Below are 18,274 nucleotides of genomic sequence, written 5' to 3'. Positions count from 1 at the left end.
TGGAGTCTGAACTGAGAAGATGTCCTTAGGTTATTTGACATAGTAGAAAAAACTGTGGATTTAAGAGTAGATGAAGTGGGTTTAAACTTAAGTGGCATTAATTCTTATTCCCAGAGAGAGGCCATGGGAAGAATAATGAATTTGGAGTCAGAGGACCTAGATTTGAATCTCAGTTCTATTTTTGTAACCTCTATGACTTTAGGTAAATTATTCAGCCTTCCACATTTCATTTTCCTCATCTAAAAAAGGAAATGATTAGCTTAGATGAACTCCAAGATGAACATTAAATCTATGATTCTATATGTGACAGCCTGTCTGAGCCTCAGTTAACATAACTGTAAATTGGAGATAAAACTCATGTGCCCTATTTAAGGGATTATTGGTAAGGAATCACAGAATTAAAGGAAACAATTCATAAATATGAAAGTTCTATATAGGTTGCCACTAGATGGCACAGTGGATAGAGTGCCAGCCCCAAAGTCAGGAAGACTCATTTTCCTGAATTCAAATTCGGACTCAAACATTTCTTAGCTGTGTGATGCTGGGCAAATCACTTCACATCGTTTACCTCAGTTTCTTCATTTGTAAAATAAACAGGAGAAGGAAATGGCAAATCACTCCAGTATCTTTGACAAGAAAACCTTAAATGGTTACATGAAGAGCTGGACACAACTAAAAAATGACTGAACAACAAAACCATATAGATGTAAATTATCATCATCATTATTAATGATAATGATATATTTGCAAATGGTAAGATTCTATATAAATCCCAATAATGATAATGTTGATAATGATTGGAATTCAAGAAGTGTTTTCCTTACCATTCATACCTCCGGGGATTTTGCACACTATTGCCATCTGCTGCCATTATTCATAAATTGCAAGAATAGCATTTTGAGACATAAATTTACAAGCATTTATTAATTCCCTACTATGTGCTAGGCACTGTACTAGTCATTGGAGACACAAATACAAAATTCCTTTAGAATTTGAATCTATATATGGAAATGCTTTATATGATATAATGTATATCAGATTGCTTATCATCTGGATGGGGGAGGAATAGAATTTGGAAATCAAAACTTAAGGAAAAAATGTTAAAAACTGTTTTTACATGTAATTGGGGGAAAATAAAATATCATTAAAAAATAATGTGAGATATGGCTCTTATAAAAAGGAGAGTGGAAAGATAAGAGCTAGGTTATGAAGGCTTTAAAAAGGCAAAGAGAATAGAAATATGTAGAGTATGGTTTTATATATGCATCTGTATTTTTGTGTGTGTGTATATATATGTATGTATACATACATATATATGTCTTTGTGTATATATGTATACACACACATCACAGATGGATAGAAAGACAGATATACATGTCAAATGGTAGACTTCTCTAGCATAAGGAAGAGAGACAAGGGGAAAAGTTTGGAATTCAAAGTGGAACAAAAAATAAATTAAAAAAAAATAAACTGAATCTACAAAATTATATGGGTATAGGGGCTGGTGCACTGAATCTGAAGTCATCAAGAGTTAAATCAAAATCCTACTTCTAGCAGAACCAAGAGAACATTGTACAACAATAAGATTATGTGATGATCAATTCTGATAGACTTGGCTCTTTTCAACAAAGAGTTGATTCAGGCCAATTCCAATAGACTTGTAATGGAGAAAGCCATCTGCAACTAGAGAGAGGACCATGGAAACTAAATGTGGATCACAACATAGTATTTTTACCTTTTTTGTTGTTTGCTTTTTGTTTTCTTTTTTCTTTTTTTTCCTTTTTGATTTGATTTTTCTTGTGCAGCATTACAAATGTGGAAATATGTTTAAAAGAATTGTGCATGTTTAATATATATTGAATTACTTGCTGTCTAGTGGAAGGGGTGGGGAATAGGGAGGGAGAAAAATTTGGAACACAAGGTTTTCCAGTATTGAAAACTATCTTTGCATATATTTTGAAAACAAAAAGCTATCATTTTTTTTTAATCCTGCTTTTGTGACCTTGGACAAGCCACTTAGTTTCTTTAACTATAAAATGGGGATAATTATAGAATCTACCTCCCAGGATTGTAGTATCAAATGACACGGTATTTGTAAAGCATTTAGCATGGTGCCTGACACATAATAGGTGTTTAATAAATATTTCTTTTCTTTTCTTCATGAAATGATAGAATTTGTCAAATGTGGTCTTAGACATATCTCTAGCTAATTATAGACTCCAATTGAGTCACCAAAATGGTATTCAATAGCTTTTATAAGAAAAATCTGAAAAGAATTTTCCCTCTGCCATTCAACATTTTATAAATGTTTATTGCCCACAAAGCTCTTTATAAGATGTAAAGATCAAATATTTCCCTGTGCTTATTTTCCTGATCTGCCATTCTTCTTGGGTCTTTAAAAAAAAAAAACTTCTTGACCAACCTGGGAGAACTGGACCTATGGGTATGGCCTCCCCCTCCCAAGGGTTCCCATCACCTGAGGAAACCTCTGCCTTTTGTCAACAGACTTCTCTTTACCTGAGCCTTGGCTCATGTCTGTCTGAAGAAGCTGCTTGGCTCTTATCACATCAACGTTCAGTCTTCCAGCACTTGGGAGATAATTCAATGACAACAGCAGTTCTCCCAGCTCCACTTCATTCTGTAGAGAAACAAAATGGTAAGGAGTTAAAAATGGTGGCCATTGGTACTACCAAAATGAATAAGCCAGAAATCTTAGACATATTTTGTAGAACAAAAAAAAAATCTCTCAAACTATAGCAATACTATATCCTGGAAGAAAGGAAATTGTAACTATGTCTTACATTTTTAGGATGGATCATATATTTAGAGCTGAAAGGGACCATAAGTAATCTAGTTCAACCAAGTCATTTTACAGATATGAATTAAGGTTTTAAAGGGTTATGGGATTTGCCCAAAATCACAGAGCTAGTAAGACAGAACTAGGATTTAAACACTGGTGTTAAAATCCCAAACCACACAATTTTCGATAATAATGGTAATTTAGTAACTAATCCACAATAAAAAAGAATTCCCCTTGATTATATAACAGAAAAGAAAAATAATAAATGTTGAAGAGGCTGTGAAAAAATTGGGACACTAATGAATTGTTGGTGCATGATATATGGACTTTCTCTTCATACGTGTTGTTTCCCCTAGAACATAAGCTTTCTGAGGTTAGGAATATTCTGTCTGACTGTTAGGTCACTGCTCAGTGGAGAAAGTACCAGGCGTCAAGTCAGGTTCAAATCCAGCTTAAGGCAGAGGTTAAATGGCTTGTCCAAGGTCACACAAGCAGAATCTTGCTTATTCCAGGTCCAGTGCTCCAGCCCTTATAACCATATAATTTTGTAGATTCAACTTTTTTTTTAACTGACCCAACCATTCTGGAGAGTAAATTGGAACCATACCCAAAGGATTATAAGATCATGCATATCCTTTGCCCCTGCACACCTCTACTAAATTTGTATCCCAAAGAGAAAAAAAATTGGAAAAGGACCTATTTATACAAAAATATTTATAGTAGCTCCTTTTGTAGTGACAAAGAATGGGAAATTGAAGGAATATCCATCAATTGGGAAATGGCTGAACAAATTATGGTATATGATTATGATGGAGTATTACTATGATGATGAAATGACGAGTAGACTTTTTTCCAAAAAATCTGGACTTACATAAACTGATATGAAGTGATTAGAATAAAAAAAATTTTATATAGTAACAGCAATATTGTATGATGATCAATTGTGAATGACTTAGTTATTCTCATCAATATAATAATCCAAAACAGTTCCAAAGTATTCATGATGAAAAATGCCCTTGACCTCCAGAGAAAGAACCCAATGCAGATTGAAGCATCCTATTTTTCACTTTCTGTGTTTTTCTAATGTTTTTTCCCCTTGGGGGTTTCTATCTTCCTTCACATCATGATTAATATGATAATATATTTTGCACAATTGATCTTGTATAATCTGCATCAAATTGCATACCATCTCAGGGAGAGAGAAGGTGAGAAGAAGAGAGAAAGTTTGGAACTCAAGATTTTTTTTCAAATTGATGGACAAAATTGTCTTTACAGGTAACTGGGGAAAATTTTTTTAATTGCAAAAAGAAATCCTCACTGTAAGGTACCACACAAATAATCATTCAACCTCTGCTCGAAGACCTCCACTACTTTCTGAGCCTTCCCATTCCACTTTTAATTATTTACCTACTGAGGACTTTTTCATCATTTCAAGCACCTCTTTGCTTTTTTATAATTTTCTACCCATTGCTACTAGTTCTGCCTTCTGAAGTCAAACAGAACTAGTCTTGTTTCAAATATTTAAAGTCGGCTACCATGTCCTCCTCAGCAATGACTGTCACAGATCCAAATTCTACATGGTGCTTCCATATCCATTCTCTTATTTGGCATATCAGCCCCATGAAGGAGATAGGGACAGGTGATTTCCACCATCACCCCCATTTTATAGGTTAAAAAAAACTACCAAATGAAGTAAGAAAAATGTAAGGATCAAATGCCACAGATCAGCTTCTCTCTGAAATACTCCTAATGGCTCCTTGATGGCAACACCATCAAGGTTTTGATTTCCCTGACTCCCATCTCATCTCTCTCTGATTCACCCTCTATACAGCTGCCAAAATGATATATTTCTAACCTATCTGACTATATCACTTTCTTGCTTAAGAAACTTCAATGGCTCTCCATTGTCATCCTGGGATAATATTATCTGTTTAGCACTTAAAGTTCTTTATTACCTAGAGCTAGGTAATAAAGGCTCTTCTTTTCACTCTTATGGCCCACTACTTCCTTCACCCACTCTTCAGGATCCCAGACTGACCTAAATGCTGTTTCTCATACAAAGCATTTTGCTTCCCAACTCCACACTTTTGCATAGGCTGTCTCTCATGTCTCTGCCAATTTAGAATCCTTAGCTTTTTTAAAGGTTTAGCTCTATTGCTATCTGCTACACAAGGCATTGCAACCCCACCTCCTCAAGCTGTTAGTGTTCCTCCTGCAAAAAAAAATTTTTTTCTATTTTATCCTTGTGTCAAGTTAGGTTCAAGTCCAGCCTGAGATACTAGCTGCTCAATCCTGGACAAGGAACTTAACCTCCATCTGCCTCAATTTTTTCTACTATAAAATGGAAATAACAATAGCACCTGTTTCCCAGGATTGTTGGAAGGATCAAATGAAAATAATATTTGTAAAAATGCTTAGCACTGGCCCTGGCACATAGTAGGCATTTAAATCTTTGTTCCCTCCTACCTCTAACACAATGCTAGTGCACACTAGGCACCTAATACATAGCTGCTGAACTACATAGACCAGTTTCCCAAAGTATTTCCAACACTTCCTCAGCAAAAGCAGTGACCTCAGAAGTTTGAAGTACATAAATACACTCACCATGCCCAAGAGACCACCAAATCACTCCTTTATTTCTAATAGCAAAAAGGAGAAATGGTTTCCTTTTTCATTCAGAAAATAATAACATCCTGTGTCTGGAAGGACCATGAGTGGGTTCATAGCCCAAGCATGGTGGAGCAGAGATGAAAGATGTCTTAAGGGAAGACAGCTGTGGGTTTGGGGAGGCTTTTTTCCCAAAGTCTTTGGCTTCTCAAAATTATTTTCCACAAATCCTGCTTTGTCCTCCAACCCATGTACTTCCAATCTTGGAAGCTTTAAATGCCACTGATGACATGAAGACAAGGAGAATTCCAAGATTTGATTCTCTCAACTCAGCTTCCCCAAGATCAGTTGAGCAATCTCATAGCTACCAAAAACAGGGATAAGATTAGAAAATGCAACTTTTTCCAGAAAGTGTCCCTAAAAAATGGCTTTTTTCAGGAGAGAAGTGCCACTGAATTCTTCTGGAACCTCAAGAAGATATTGTCTGTGCTTGTAAGCCACAGAAAATTTTGTCCCTCAAGGGCTCATACATCAGACTGATAGCAGAGCAGGTTTCACTTGTAAAAATTTAACCAGGTTTCTTCTTGAGATGTAATTTGTGGGATTAGGGTGAAAGGGAAGCAAGGGGAGGAAGGCAAAGGGGGAAAATGTGTAATTCAATCAATGTGGTTGATTTAACATTGAAGAAATTGAATTCTATAAATCTAGCATTGTTTAGGGGTTATTTCTTTCAGAGATGGGGCCAATTGAAGGACAATTTAGTCTAGTGAGAAATTAGCCTCCATTTCAGGATAATTGCACTGGGACATGGGAGGAGGAAAAAAATAAAATAAAAAGGATCCAGTATGTTTTAGAAAAATTGTAACTGTACATGCAATTACTGCTTTTTAATCCAGATGCATCAGAATGCTGTCTCATCATTCTCCACATCTGCTTTCATACCCCAGGATCCCTATGAAACAACTTATAGATAAGAATTTGGAAGGCGATTTAGGATAAAGCTTTCCTTTACCCTAAAGAAGGGCCTACCTTCTCTACCTAACCCTTGCTATAAAATTCAATCACCAACACTGACTTTTGAAAGTAAATGATGCCCTATAAGATTTATTCCCAAATAATCAATTGCTATGACTAAGTCTTCATTAGGTAGACACAAAATCAACAGCCTTCTATCAAAAGTAAGGAGGTCAATAAAGGTAGAAAATCAAATATCTGCTAAAACCATACCCTGACTATAAAATAGGCCTTGGGAAAAAGGCACATTCATCCAGTTCTCTCACCTGTAAAGTGAGAATATAACAATAACCTTACCTACTTCATGGGGGCTACTCTGAAGATGGTATAATCACCCTTTTCTCTGGTCATTTCCAAGCTCATTACACATCAGAAATCATGCTGGGAAGAACTTCCACAATTTGCTTTTTTCTTCTGATCAATCATTGTCTCTACAGACTATTATGTCAGAAAAACCCCAGCCATTCACTTCATTCCCTACTTTCTGGACATCTGCTTCACAGACTCACCAATTACTTTACCATTGCATATATACCTTTTCATCACTCTTCCCTCAATTCTGGGACCATGGACCTTGATCAAATCAATTCTATCACTGTTCATGGATGGGATATATCAACCTACTAACCTATAGCCCCAAACACTATCCTGATAAACTTCTATCTAACTGCCAAGATGGCATAGCTGCTATTGCCCTATATTGTCTCCCCCATTAGATTGCAAGTTCCTTTGTAAAGGAATTGCCTTTATTTTGGTATTTGTTTTCCCAAGAATTAGCACAATGTTTGTTACATAATAAGTGCTTAATAAATGCTTTTTCACTTTTTCTTGTTAATGTGATCTTATATTGATATATTGATATACTGTGATGTTGCCTATGGGTTTCAGGTTATTGGGGAGAGGAAATAGCAACAAGGACTTCATAAGAATTTGTTCAATTGATGATTCAGGCCATTTCCAATGGTCTTGTGATGGAGAAAGCCATCTGCAATCAGATAGAGGACTGTGGAAACTGAGCATGGATCACAACATAGTATTTTAACTTTTTTTTGTTATTGTTTGCTTGCATTCTGTTTTCTTTCTCATTTTTTTCCTTTTTGACCTGATTATTCTTGTGCAGCATGACACTTGTAGGAATATATATAGAAGAATTGCACATGTTTAACATATATTGGATTATTTGCCATCTAGGGGAGGAGGGAGGGGAAGGGAGAGAAAAAATCTGGAAAACAAAATTTTGCAAGGGTGAATGCTGAAAATTATCCATATATATGTTTTGAAAATAAAAAAAACTTTAGTTAAAAATAAAATAAAATAAAATAATTTGCTCATTCTACTTTGGGGAGTGAAAGGATTCTAAGAAGGTTCCAGTGACTCTGAAATATGAAGAAGGTCCCCAGTTCCTTCATCATGCCCAAGGAAATAAATTATGGACCTCTAAGTTCAAGAACACAATTCCCAAGCATCAATTTTAAAAACTAACCATTTGTCATCCTTTTCCATTCTTTTTCAAGCAAGTTTAATTTTGTCTTTCTCAGGCACAGAAACAATGAAAACCTACTTATACCCTATTTACTGTAAACTCTGCTGCTCATTATACATCTATCCATAATATGGCATTTATTGATTTCCTAGTGAAGCATTTCATTGTCATGTCCATATTTTCTTGTCCAGGCATCACTGTGATTAATTTATAAGACATTGGGGTTTGGGAGGTTACAGTTTGTGGTTGCAGGATAGGACAAAAAATATATGAGAGGAAAACCAGGGATTTGCCCCAGGAGACCGTATTTTCAGCATTTTTCAGTCCTTCAAGATTAATGAAAAATGAACTTCGTTAGCAAGAAAATTTAGTTTGGATAGGCAACTAGAAATAGATAGCTGGGGTAAACTCTGCCTTTGTTGCTTCACTATATTAAGTGAAAAATACAGAAGTGTAGGTATGCCTTGCCTGTGCCCTCACTTATCCAGGAAGTGGGAAGGAGTGGTAGTTTTTAGTCTTTGAAGCAAAAAATTCTAGTTATGGCTCTGGAACAGAGTGGAGCCAGATGATCCATACTGAAGATCCAAGCCCCTGACTCTGGTTTCATTAGCATTGTACTATTATCAAAATAGAGAGAGATTGAGAGTTCAATCCATTACCTAGGAGTTAGGGATCTTAATCTGGTGTCCAAGGACCTCTAAGGAATACATAGATAGGGAAATTATATTTTTATATGCATATATATAGACATACACATATATAAACATATATACACAAACATATATATATATATTTATTTTCACTAATATCTAATACATAGTATAATACATATAGCGGTAGCTAAGTGGCACAGTGGATAAAGCACCATCCCTGAAGTCAAGAGGACATGAGTTCAAATTTGATCTCAGACACTTAACATTTCCTAACTATATGACCCTGGGGGCAAGTCACTTAACCCTAATTGCCTCAACAAAAATAATAATAATAATATAATATATACATAAAAATACACATACATGTATGTGTGTATGTATATGTGTATATATATATTTCTTTATTTTCACTAACATCTAGCTGAAATTTAGTATTTCCTTCAGTTACTAAAAAACATTCTTCTAAGATGGGATCAATAGATTTCTCCAGATTGCCGAAGGGAATCTGTCATAATACACACACAAAAAGGTTAAGAACTCCTGCCTTAAAGAGTTCCTCAGAGTCTGTCTATAAGTTGCTTTGTTTGTTCTTTCAGAGACAGGCTGCTGACTTCTGATAAGCAACATATAAGGGACATTACATTTCAAAGTCCTTGAATTGAAAATCAGACCCAGGAGGGCATATCAACTTTTCATGATGCTTCTCAATGACACATGTGCATGCCCCGACTCCATACCAATCACTAGATACTCAATTCCAGACCCCTCTCCCCAAGCAATGTCCCTACCTCACATGGGATGCCAAAACCCAAGCAAAGACATAATGCTCAGCCCAAATAGCACAGTTCTGAACAACTAGTAACTAACTGTAAAACCTCCAAACTACAGAGCTGGAAAAAAAAATATTTAATCAATGAACAAACAAGCCTTTTTGAACCTCCTTTCCAAAGTTTTAGTTCATAGTCTGCCTCAGTAGAACAGACTAGGTTCCTTCTACCTTCCCATGCCTGGATGGAATACATGTGTCTTCTCAAAAAGTGGCTTCAGAAATCCAGAGAACTGTTGGTTATCCTTGGAAGATCTGAAATGCAGCTCTGTGAATTACTCCTTTCTCTAGTTTGATTTAGTAAAGTAGGACTAGATATCACATAGACAAATAGATCTTTGAAAAGAGATTTTAAAGAATTACTTGGGCTTCTAAGAACTTATTTAGACTATTAAAGGGGAATTGTCTTTAAGCCACTTTCCCTTTACCCAAGTCTCCACTTACAAAGTCTGGAATGTGGCTCTGTGTTTAACTTTAGCCTAGTAGTTTTAACAATAGATTTCTGAAATCACAAGAATGTTATTTTAAAAGGAATGGAGTATGAAGATAGAACAAGAAAATCAAAGGGGAAAGACCATGACAGAGCTCAGTCAGAACCTAGCCAGATGCTTGAAGTGGCCCTTTCAGTTCAATGAATCTCTCATATATTGTTTTAGTTGCCATTAGGACCTAAATAAAGCCCACAAGAATGAAAGAACAGTTAGGGCTACTTGTAACAAGAAACTATGCTGTTCCATGGAAAAATTTACAAAATGCTGTAAGAAGAATGAGAAAAGCAGAATCTGTAAACAAAATATGACAACTTCATAGTACTTCATATCATGAAATTATCACCAAGTTTGGTCCTATAGAAGAAATATGAGAATATCTTCCTCTATGTCTTTGCAGAAGTAGAGGACTACAGATAGAAATATTGTATACAAAAGATTTTAATTCTGTAGATTACTTTTTTTCTTAATCTTTTTTAAATTTCTGTATTAAAAGGATAGTTCACTTGGAGGAGTGAAAATACAATGGGAAATGCAGATATTGTTTTTAAAAAGGTATTAATAAAAATTTATTAAAAAAAAAAGAAATTAGGCTGTCCTGTACCAAATTAATTCATCACACAAGATACTCTCAAGTTACTGAATTATAGGAAGCAACAAGGGAATATCCACCCAACCACCATCAACAATAACTTTCCTTTAGCAAGTGGTCTAAGAAACAAAGCTCAGAGTAATGTGTGAACACAAAACTCAACCCAATTTATGGGATCACTGCCTTGTATATAAACCTATTTCATGAGGCAGAAGCCAGGTGACCTAATGCAACCTTTTAAATATCATCCTTATGATGGCATTTGGAGAAGAGCATAACATGTACTTCACGGGTCTCTGGTGGTACAAGGAGGAAAAAAATGCTCTCTTTTTAAGAACCAGAGGGTTGATATGACCTGCAATGATTACAAGACTCTAGCAGAGGGAGATATTTAATCATTGGATATTGCTTTAAATATCAACAGATGTTCTACCCAGCCACCCATAAGCAGCATGGTTCTTATGCTTCCCTGAGATGACAACATCCATAAAATCATATTCTTCACCATTTCAACAAGTTGGAACACAGATCTAGACCTAAAAGCATCTCAAAAGCCATATGGTCCAATTCTCTCATTTTACAGATGAGGAAACTGAGGTCCAAAGATGGTAAGTGGCTAGTTGGTGCAATGGAAAGATTGCTGGATTTAGAATCAGCAAAATCAAAATTCAAACCTTGTCTCAGACACTTACTATCTGTGTGAATCTAGGCAAGCCATTTGATCATTCAATCTCAGTTTCCTCATCTGTGAAAAAGGGATAGTAATAACGCCTACCTCACAGGGGCATGAAGATCAAACAAGATAACATGAAAAGTACTTTACACACTTTTGAGCACTATATAAATACTATTGTTGTTCTTATTGTGTTATTGTCCAGTGTCTGAGATTTGTGCCCAAGTTCTCTTGTTCCAGATTGATGTACTTTCAAATGTACCACACCAACTCCCATCACTTGCCTTGGCAATAAGCAAGTAGCTTTTGTCAAGTTAGCCTGATTGAAGGAAAAGAATGCTAGTTACGTTTTTTCTTTCCTTAGCCTGACATGCATTTTACTCAAGATCTAAAAACTGACAAAGCTCAAAGACTTAAGAACTCTGATAACCATAGTGACCAACCCACCATGCCAAAGAATTGGTAATGAATTAAGTTATCTACCTCTCAATAGAGAGGTGGCTGATTCAGGCTTCAGAATAAGATGTTTATTATTAAATACAGCCAATGTGAGAATTTATTTTGCTTGGCTTTGCAAAATTGGTGCAAGGTTTTTCTTTTTCTTTTCAGTGGGGTTGAATGAGAAGGATAGAAAATAATTTTTTGTTCATTAAAAAATTAAATTACGTTTTTAAAAAAAATCTCAAAAGCAATTTTACACAAAAGGTATTTCCACAGAATGAACTCCAAGGGCAACATTGAAGTGAGAATCCTAAATATTTCCACTTTCATCAGCACAACATTAGCACCACGTTTAATTTGAAGAAGAGCCCAATACTGAATTGTTTCCTACCTAAACAGATCTCTCCTGTTGTTTCCTTTCAACACAGTTACACTTTAATCAATTAAAAAAGGACCTTAAAAAGGAGATTTGATACTCAAAGACTATGGGAAAAGTCTAGTACTCCTAGTACTCCAGAAGTTATTTAATTGTGTGGTGATTAACAGTGGCTTCTCTGCCTTCCCATTGGATTTGAGGTCCCTTCCATTTATGTTTAATGCAGCCAGGAGAGAGTTGCTTTGAATATGCTCTTTTACAAATTGCAAAGGCTTTGCTATGCCTGCCTACAGATGACTCTAACAAGGAAAATGGAAGAAAAGGAGATTCTAGAAGTTTGTAAACCTGGGTTCCAGAGCTGTATTTTTCTTTGATGTCATGGCTCAATGGCTGTCCAGATTAAATCAATCTACTCCAAATTCTCTTGAGAGTCTGGGGAAAAAGTGAGGCACAATTGCCACACTAAGCTGGTTTTTTCAGTGTGTTTTATTCCTTGGGTATCTATTTGTTAATAACAAGCTACTTAAGGGTATGCTTACCTCATAAAAAGAAAAAGGCACATGTGAAATCTTTGGTAATATAACGAATTTGCCAGCTATGGCAAATCCAAGCCCAATAATTAAGAGAACTAGGGATAGGAAAAGAAAGTATTACCATTCTTTTCTTGTAGAAGCAGCAGCATCCATGACTTGCTAAAAAGTAACTGACATCCAGAGGTCCCATTGATAGGCTACTAATAATAACAATATAACTAGCATTTGTGTGTTTTAAGGTTTGCAAAGTGCCTTACAAATCTTATCTAATTTTATATCCACAACAATCTTTGGAGATAAGTACTATTATTATCTCTGTTTTACAGATGGGAAAGTGAAACAGTCAGGGATCAAGTCACTTACCACGATTACACCTGTCTGGGGAAGAATTGGAAGTCAGGTTCTCCTGTCTCAGCACTCTATCCACTGTGACAGCTATATTCTTGAAGGAAGCCAAATATAAGTGTCTATAGGAGGTTCTGTACACACTAAAATAACCATAGCAACACAAAACTGGAAATAAAGTAGATGTCCATCCACTGGGGCATGGCTAACAAAATTGTAATAAATGGATGAAATGGAATGTTACTGTTTCATTTTAAAAAAAGTTAAAAATATGAAGAATGGGCAGGTATATAAACTGATCCAGAGTAAAGTAAACACAACAAGAAAATACATAACCTATGTCTATAATAGTATAAATAGAAAGAAAGAATTCAATGATTAGTTAGAATGAATGAATTTGGCCTCAAAGAAAGATTGAGAAAATGTACTATCTCCTTTACAGAAATGGGGCACTACAGATACGAAGTATATAGTCAGACACATGGAGTCCATTCCATTAAGCACCTACAATATGCTAGGCAGATGATATTTTAGTTAGTTTTTCTAAATTGTTGTTTTTTGGGTTTTTTTCCATTTCTGTCAGAAAGGGATGGCTTGTTGGGTGGGAAAGGATGATATGGAGTATTAGAAAAAGAAGACAATGTGACAATTAAAAGGATAATTTCTTTAGAGGAACAAGAAAGTAATCACTGCCAGGTATTTTAAGGAAACTTTCTGAGCTAACTGATCATGTTTTTAATTACTACAAATCTTTCTACCTTTTAGACTACCAATTGAAATGCCCTGCTATGTTCTTTCTGTTTAGCCAAATTCTACCTATAATTCCACATTTAACTTAAAACCTCCCCTTCCCACGAGTACTTCCCTAGCCACTTTAATCAGAAGGGAATCTTGCCTTTCCTCTAAAGCTGAAAGAATATTTCATATCAATATCATTAGCTCCTGCTGATGTTTCCTATACTGCTCTTGCAGTGTTGTTCAATAGTTTCCAGTCATGTTCAATTCTTAATGACTCTTTTTAAGGTTTTTCTCAGCATTTCCTTCTCCAAGTCATTTCACAGATGAGGAAACAGGCAGATTTAAGTGACTTGCCCAGGGTCACAAAACTATTAAGTGTCAGAGGCCATATTTGAATTCTAGCCTTTCTGCTCTATCCACCATATCATCAACTGTCCATTGAAGTGTTCATTGCCTCTGATTCAATTGTCAGCATGTTTTTCAATCTCTTATTTTCCCAAAATAAGTTATATGTCTAAGTTATTTGAGGGTAGGGCCTCCATCTTTAACATTTTGGCAATCCTCTCCCAGTGTTGAGCAAAGCGTCTCACAAACAGTAGGTATTCAACAGGTGTGTAACACAAATGTTGCTAAACTCTGGATTCATAAAGATTACTAGATTTAATATAGAGGCATTTTTGCATGATAAAAAAGCTTAAGATCCCAAACCCACCAGACTAATAACATATATGATCATTTTTTAAACTCAATTGGCAACAGGCTAGCAAATTCTATAAGGAACATGTATTGCTGAAATAAAACATTTAAATGCAAGACTTAATTGCAGAGAGACAGTACAACATAGTAATAAGCAGCTAGATGGTACAGTGGATAGAACTCCCAGCCCAGAGTCAGGAAGATTATTCTTCCTGAGTTCAAATCCAACCTTAGACACTTCCTAGCTATGTGACCCTGAGCAAATCATTTAACTTCTATTTGCCTCTCAGTTTTTTTAGCTGTAAAATGAGGATAATAATAGTATCTACCTCACAGAATTGCTGTGATAAGAGAATATTGATGTTTTAAAAGTATTTAGCACAGTGCCTAGAACATAGTAGGTATTTGATTCAGATCCAACCTTGAGGCCCAGGGCATCATTTGAAATACAGTCCATGTGTACAAAACTATTTATAGCAGCTCTCTGCATAGTAGCAAAAAACTGGAAACTAAGGGAGTACCCATCAACTGGGGGTAATTGAATAAATTATGTTATATGAGATGTAAGAGAATACTACTGTCCCATAAGAAAAGATGAAACCCAATGAAACCACAGTGAAATTGGCAGAACTAGAAGAAGAACTTATACTATAACACTGTGTAAAGAAAAAAAAAAATTTTGAAAGCCTTATCAATCACAATCCCAGAGGAATAATGACGCATACTAGCCATCTTCTAACAAAGAAGTGAAAGACTCAGGATACAGAATGAACTGTATATATTTGGAAATGGCCAGTGGAAGAATTTGTGCATATTTCTTGTAACAAATTTGATTTTCTTTACTTTTTACTTTTTTAATGGTGGTGGAGAAGGAAAGGAAAGAAAACAAATTTTTATTTGTTGAAAAAAATTAATAAAAATTAAAAAAGAAATATCCTTTCTCTAAAATTATAGTTACAAATGTTTATTGGCTGATTAAAAATCACTTTGTGCCCTGCCTCTGCTGTGAGAAGCTTACTTCTTAGGGGAATGGGAAAGGAAACACTGTCATATTTCCCAGTGTGTGGCTCAAGGACCCTGTGAGAGAAGCAGACTATCTGTATTAGGTACCATCATTCAAAGGCTTAAGTCAGCTTAGACACTGTGTTGTCAAGGACAATCGGGTTTACACTGCCATTTCAACTCACCACAGGAAAGCAATTTTCTTGTTTGATTAGAGGCCTAACTGACAGAGCCCTAGTCATCCTGATGGTGTGAATGCCGCAGGGGCCCTTGGAAAGTGCTGAATTATACTACCTGCATTCTGGTTACTAACCTCTGATTTGTCTTTGATCCAGAAGCATCCCTGATAACCATGGGAGCTACATGGGAAAAAAAACAAAAAACTTCACTATCACCTGAAACGAACAGAAGCTTACAATCACTCCACATCTGGTCCAAAGAAAATTGTGGTGACAGCTATTTTTATTTAGTGACTGGATAAGATCTGAATTTTAAGATTTGCCTTTTGGTCTGCTTGTCTCCTTACACACACACACACACACACACACACACACACACACACACACACATCTTTTGCCCAGTTTAATTCTTAAGATGGCTTTAAGAATCCCAAAATAGAGCTCAAGACACAAGCATGCAAATTGGGTCAACAGACCGTCATGGACTATCCAACACTGAAGTATGTAACTAAGAAATGACCAAATAAAACCCAGGGCTCTTTTGCAATCCTGATATATTCTTTCCAGTAAGGAATTGTGAAAAAAGAATGAAAGCACTAAATTTGAAGTCAAGTATATAGATTTTAATGAAGGCTCTGCTATTTACTAGTTGTGTGACTTTGGGCAAGTTATTTACCTCCTCTGGGTCTCAGTTTCCTCATATAGAAAGTGAGAGGACCAAATGATTTCTTCTAACTCTAAATTTTATGATTCTATGATATCGAGATGGGGGTAAGGGACACTTCATCTCCACCTCTTAGAACTCTTAGTTTCAGAGAAATCACTGTGTAAATAAATAAATATATACAAAATAAAAACAAATTAAATTTTTGACATTCACAAAAGCAGACCTTAAGGGAAAATTTCTATTTCTAAAATAAATATAAGGGGAAGCTAGATGATGAAGTACATAGAATCTGGAGTCAGGAAGAACCGAGTTCAACTATGATCTCAGAAAATGATTAACTATTTGCCTAAGCCTTATCTTGCACATCTTATTTTCCCCAGCTGCCACTGCTTCCCAAAGACTTTTTTTAAGCAATCAGGATTAAGTGACTTGCCCAGGCAACAAAGCTAGTCAATTTCTGAGGTAACATTTGAATTTAAGTTTTCCTTAATTCCAAGGCCTATTCTATCCACTTCACCATCTAGCTGCCCTTTCCATTTATTTTAGAAATAGAAAATTTCTACAAGTCATGCCCCAATTGATAAATGGTCAAAGGATATGAAGAAATAATTTTCAGATGAAGAAATTAAAGTTGTTTATAGTCCTTTAAAATTATCTAAATCACTATTTTTTAGAGAAATGCACATTAAAACTCTGAAGTACTACCTCACACCTATCAGAGTGGCTAAGATGACAGGAAAAGATAATGATAAATGTGGGAAAATTGGGACACTAATGCATTGTTGGTAGAGTTGGGAAATGATCCAATCACTCTGGAGAGCAATTTGGAACTATATCCAAGGCTATCACAATGTACATATCCTTTGATCTAGCAGTGTCTCTACTGGGTCTGTGTGCCAAAGAAATCATAAAAGAAAAAAAAGGACCCATATGAGCAAAAAAATATTTGTGACAGTCCTTTTTGGTTGCAAGGAACTGAAATTGAGTAGATGCCCCATCATCCACTGGGGAATGGCTGAGTAAGTTATGGCATATGAATGTTATGGAATATTTGTTCTATTAGAAATGATCAGCAGGATGATTTCAGAGAGGCCTGGAGAGACTTACATAAACTGATGCTGAGTGAAGTGAGCAGAACCAGGAGAATATTATACATGGTATCAGCAAGATTAAATGATGATCAACTATGATGAGCTTGATTCTTTTTAACAATGCCATGATTCAAGACAATACCAATAGATTTGAAATGGAAATTGCCGTCCATATCCAGAGAGAGAATTATAGAAAATGAATGTGGATGGAATGATAGTATTTTCACTGTTTTTGTTTGTTGGTTTGTTTATTCTTTCTCGTGGTTTTCCCCTTTTGGTCTGATTTTTCTTGTGCAATATAACAAATATGGAAATATGTTTTAAAAGGATTGTATATGTTTAACCTATATTAGATTGCTTATATTAGATTGCCTTGAGGAGGGGAGATGCTAAGAGAGAGAAAAATTTGGAATACAAAGTCTTACAAAAATGAATGTTGAAAACTATCTTTATGTGGATTTGGAAAAATGAAATACTATTGAGAACAAAATAAAATAAAATAATAATGGGAAGAAAAAAATAGAAATTTTTTCTTAAGGACTGTTTTTGTGAGTTCCAAAATTTGGGGTATGTTTTTATTTTGTATTTATTTATTTATATTTTGTTTTTCTCTAAAAGAATGTAAGCTTCTAGAAGGCAGGGACTGTTTCATTTTTTATTGTTGTTATCCTCAGTGCCTAAAACAGCATCTGACATGTAGGAGGTGACAGACAACTGCTTGTTGATTAAATGACTAATGGGAGTTGAAAGGTAGGACAGAAAAAGGGAAGAGTCTGCAGGGGTAGATCATGGAAATCTCTGCCAGGATCTCTCTGGCCAGATTTCTCATCCAGTCTGGCATCCTATCCTATTATCACCTCCCACTATTTTACTTTTCCAAATCCATGTAAAGATAGTTTTCATCATTCATTTTTCTAAGATTTTGTGTTAATTTTTCTCCCTACTTCCCAAGACAGCAAACAATCTTTTAAAGAGATTTCCATATTTGTCATACTATGCAAGAAAAATCAGACCAAAAGATAAAAAACAAACAAACAAACAAATAAAAAGGTGAAAATACTATGCTTTGA

The 18,274-nt window shown here is 35.4% G+C and overlaps 1 protein-coding gene across 4 annotated transcripts in view; it reads right to left on the bottom strand.

Annotated features, from left to right (window-relative positions):
* Positions 1-18,274, bottom strand: part of SYT17 (synaptotagmin 17) — an 89,647-nt gene that overhangs the window by 49,047 nt on the left and 22,326 nt on the right. For all 4 annotated transcript variants that reach the window (XM_052001802.1, XM_052001819.1, XM_052001812.1 and 1 more), the window contains one exon: positions 2,518-2,638. In XM_052001802.1, the coding sequence (XP_051857762.1) occupies positions 2,518-2,638 (121 nt within the window). The remainder of the gene's footprint in view (positions 1-2,517; positions 2,639-18,274) is intronic.

The sequence above is a fragment of the Antechinus flavipes genome, chromosome 1 (assembly GCF_016432865.1).
Source record: "Antechinus flavipes isolate AdamAnt ecotype Samford, QLD, Australia chromosome 1, AdamAnt_v2, whole genome shotgun sequence".
In the NCBI taxonomy this organism is placed as follows: Eukaryota; Metazoa; Chordata; class Mammalia; order Dasyuromorphia; family Dasyuridae; genus Antechinus; species Antechinus flavipes.
This window is presented reverse-complemented; position numbering and strand designations above follow the sequence as displayed.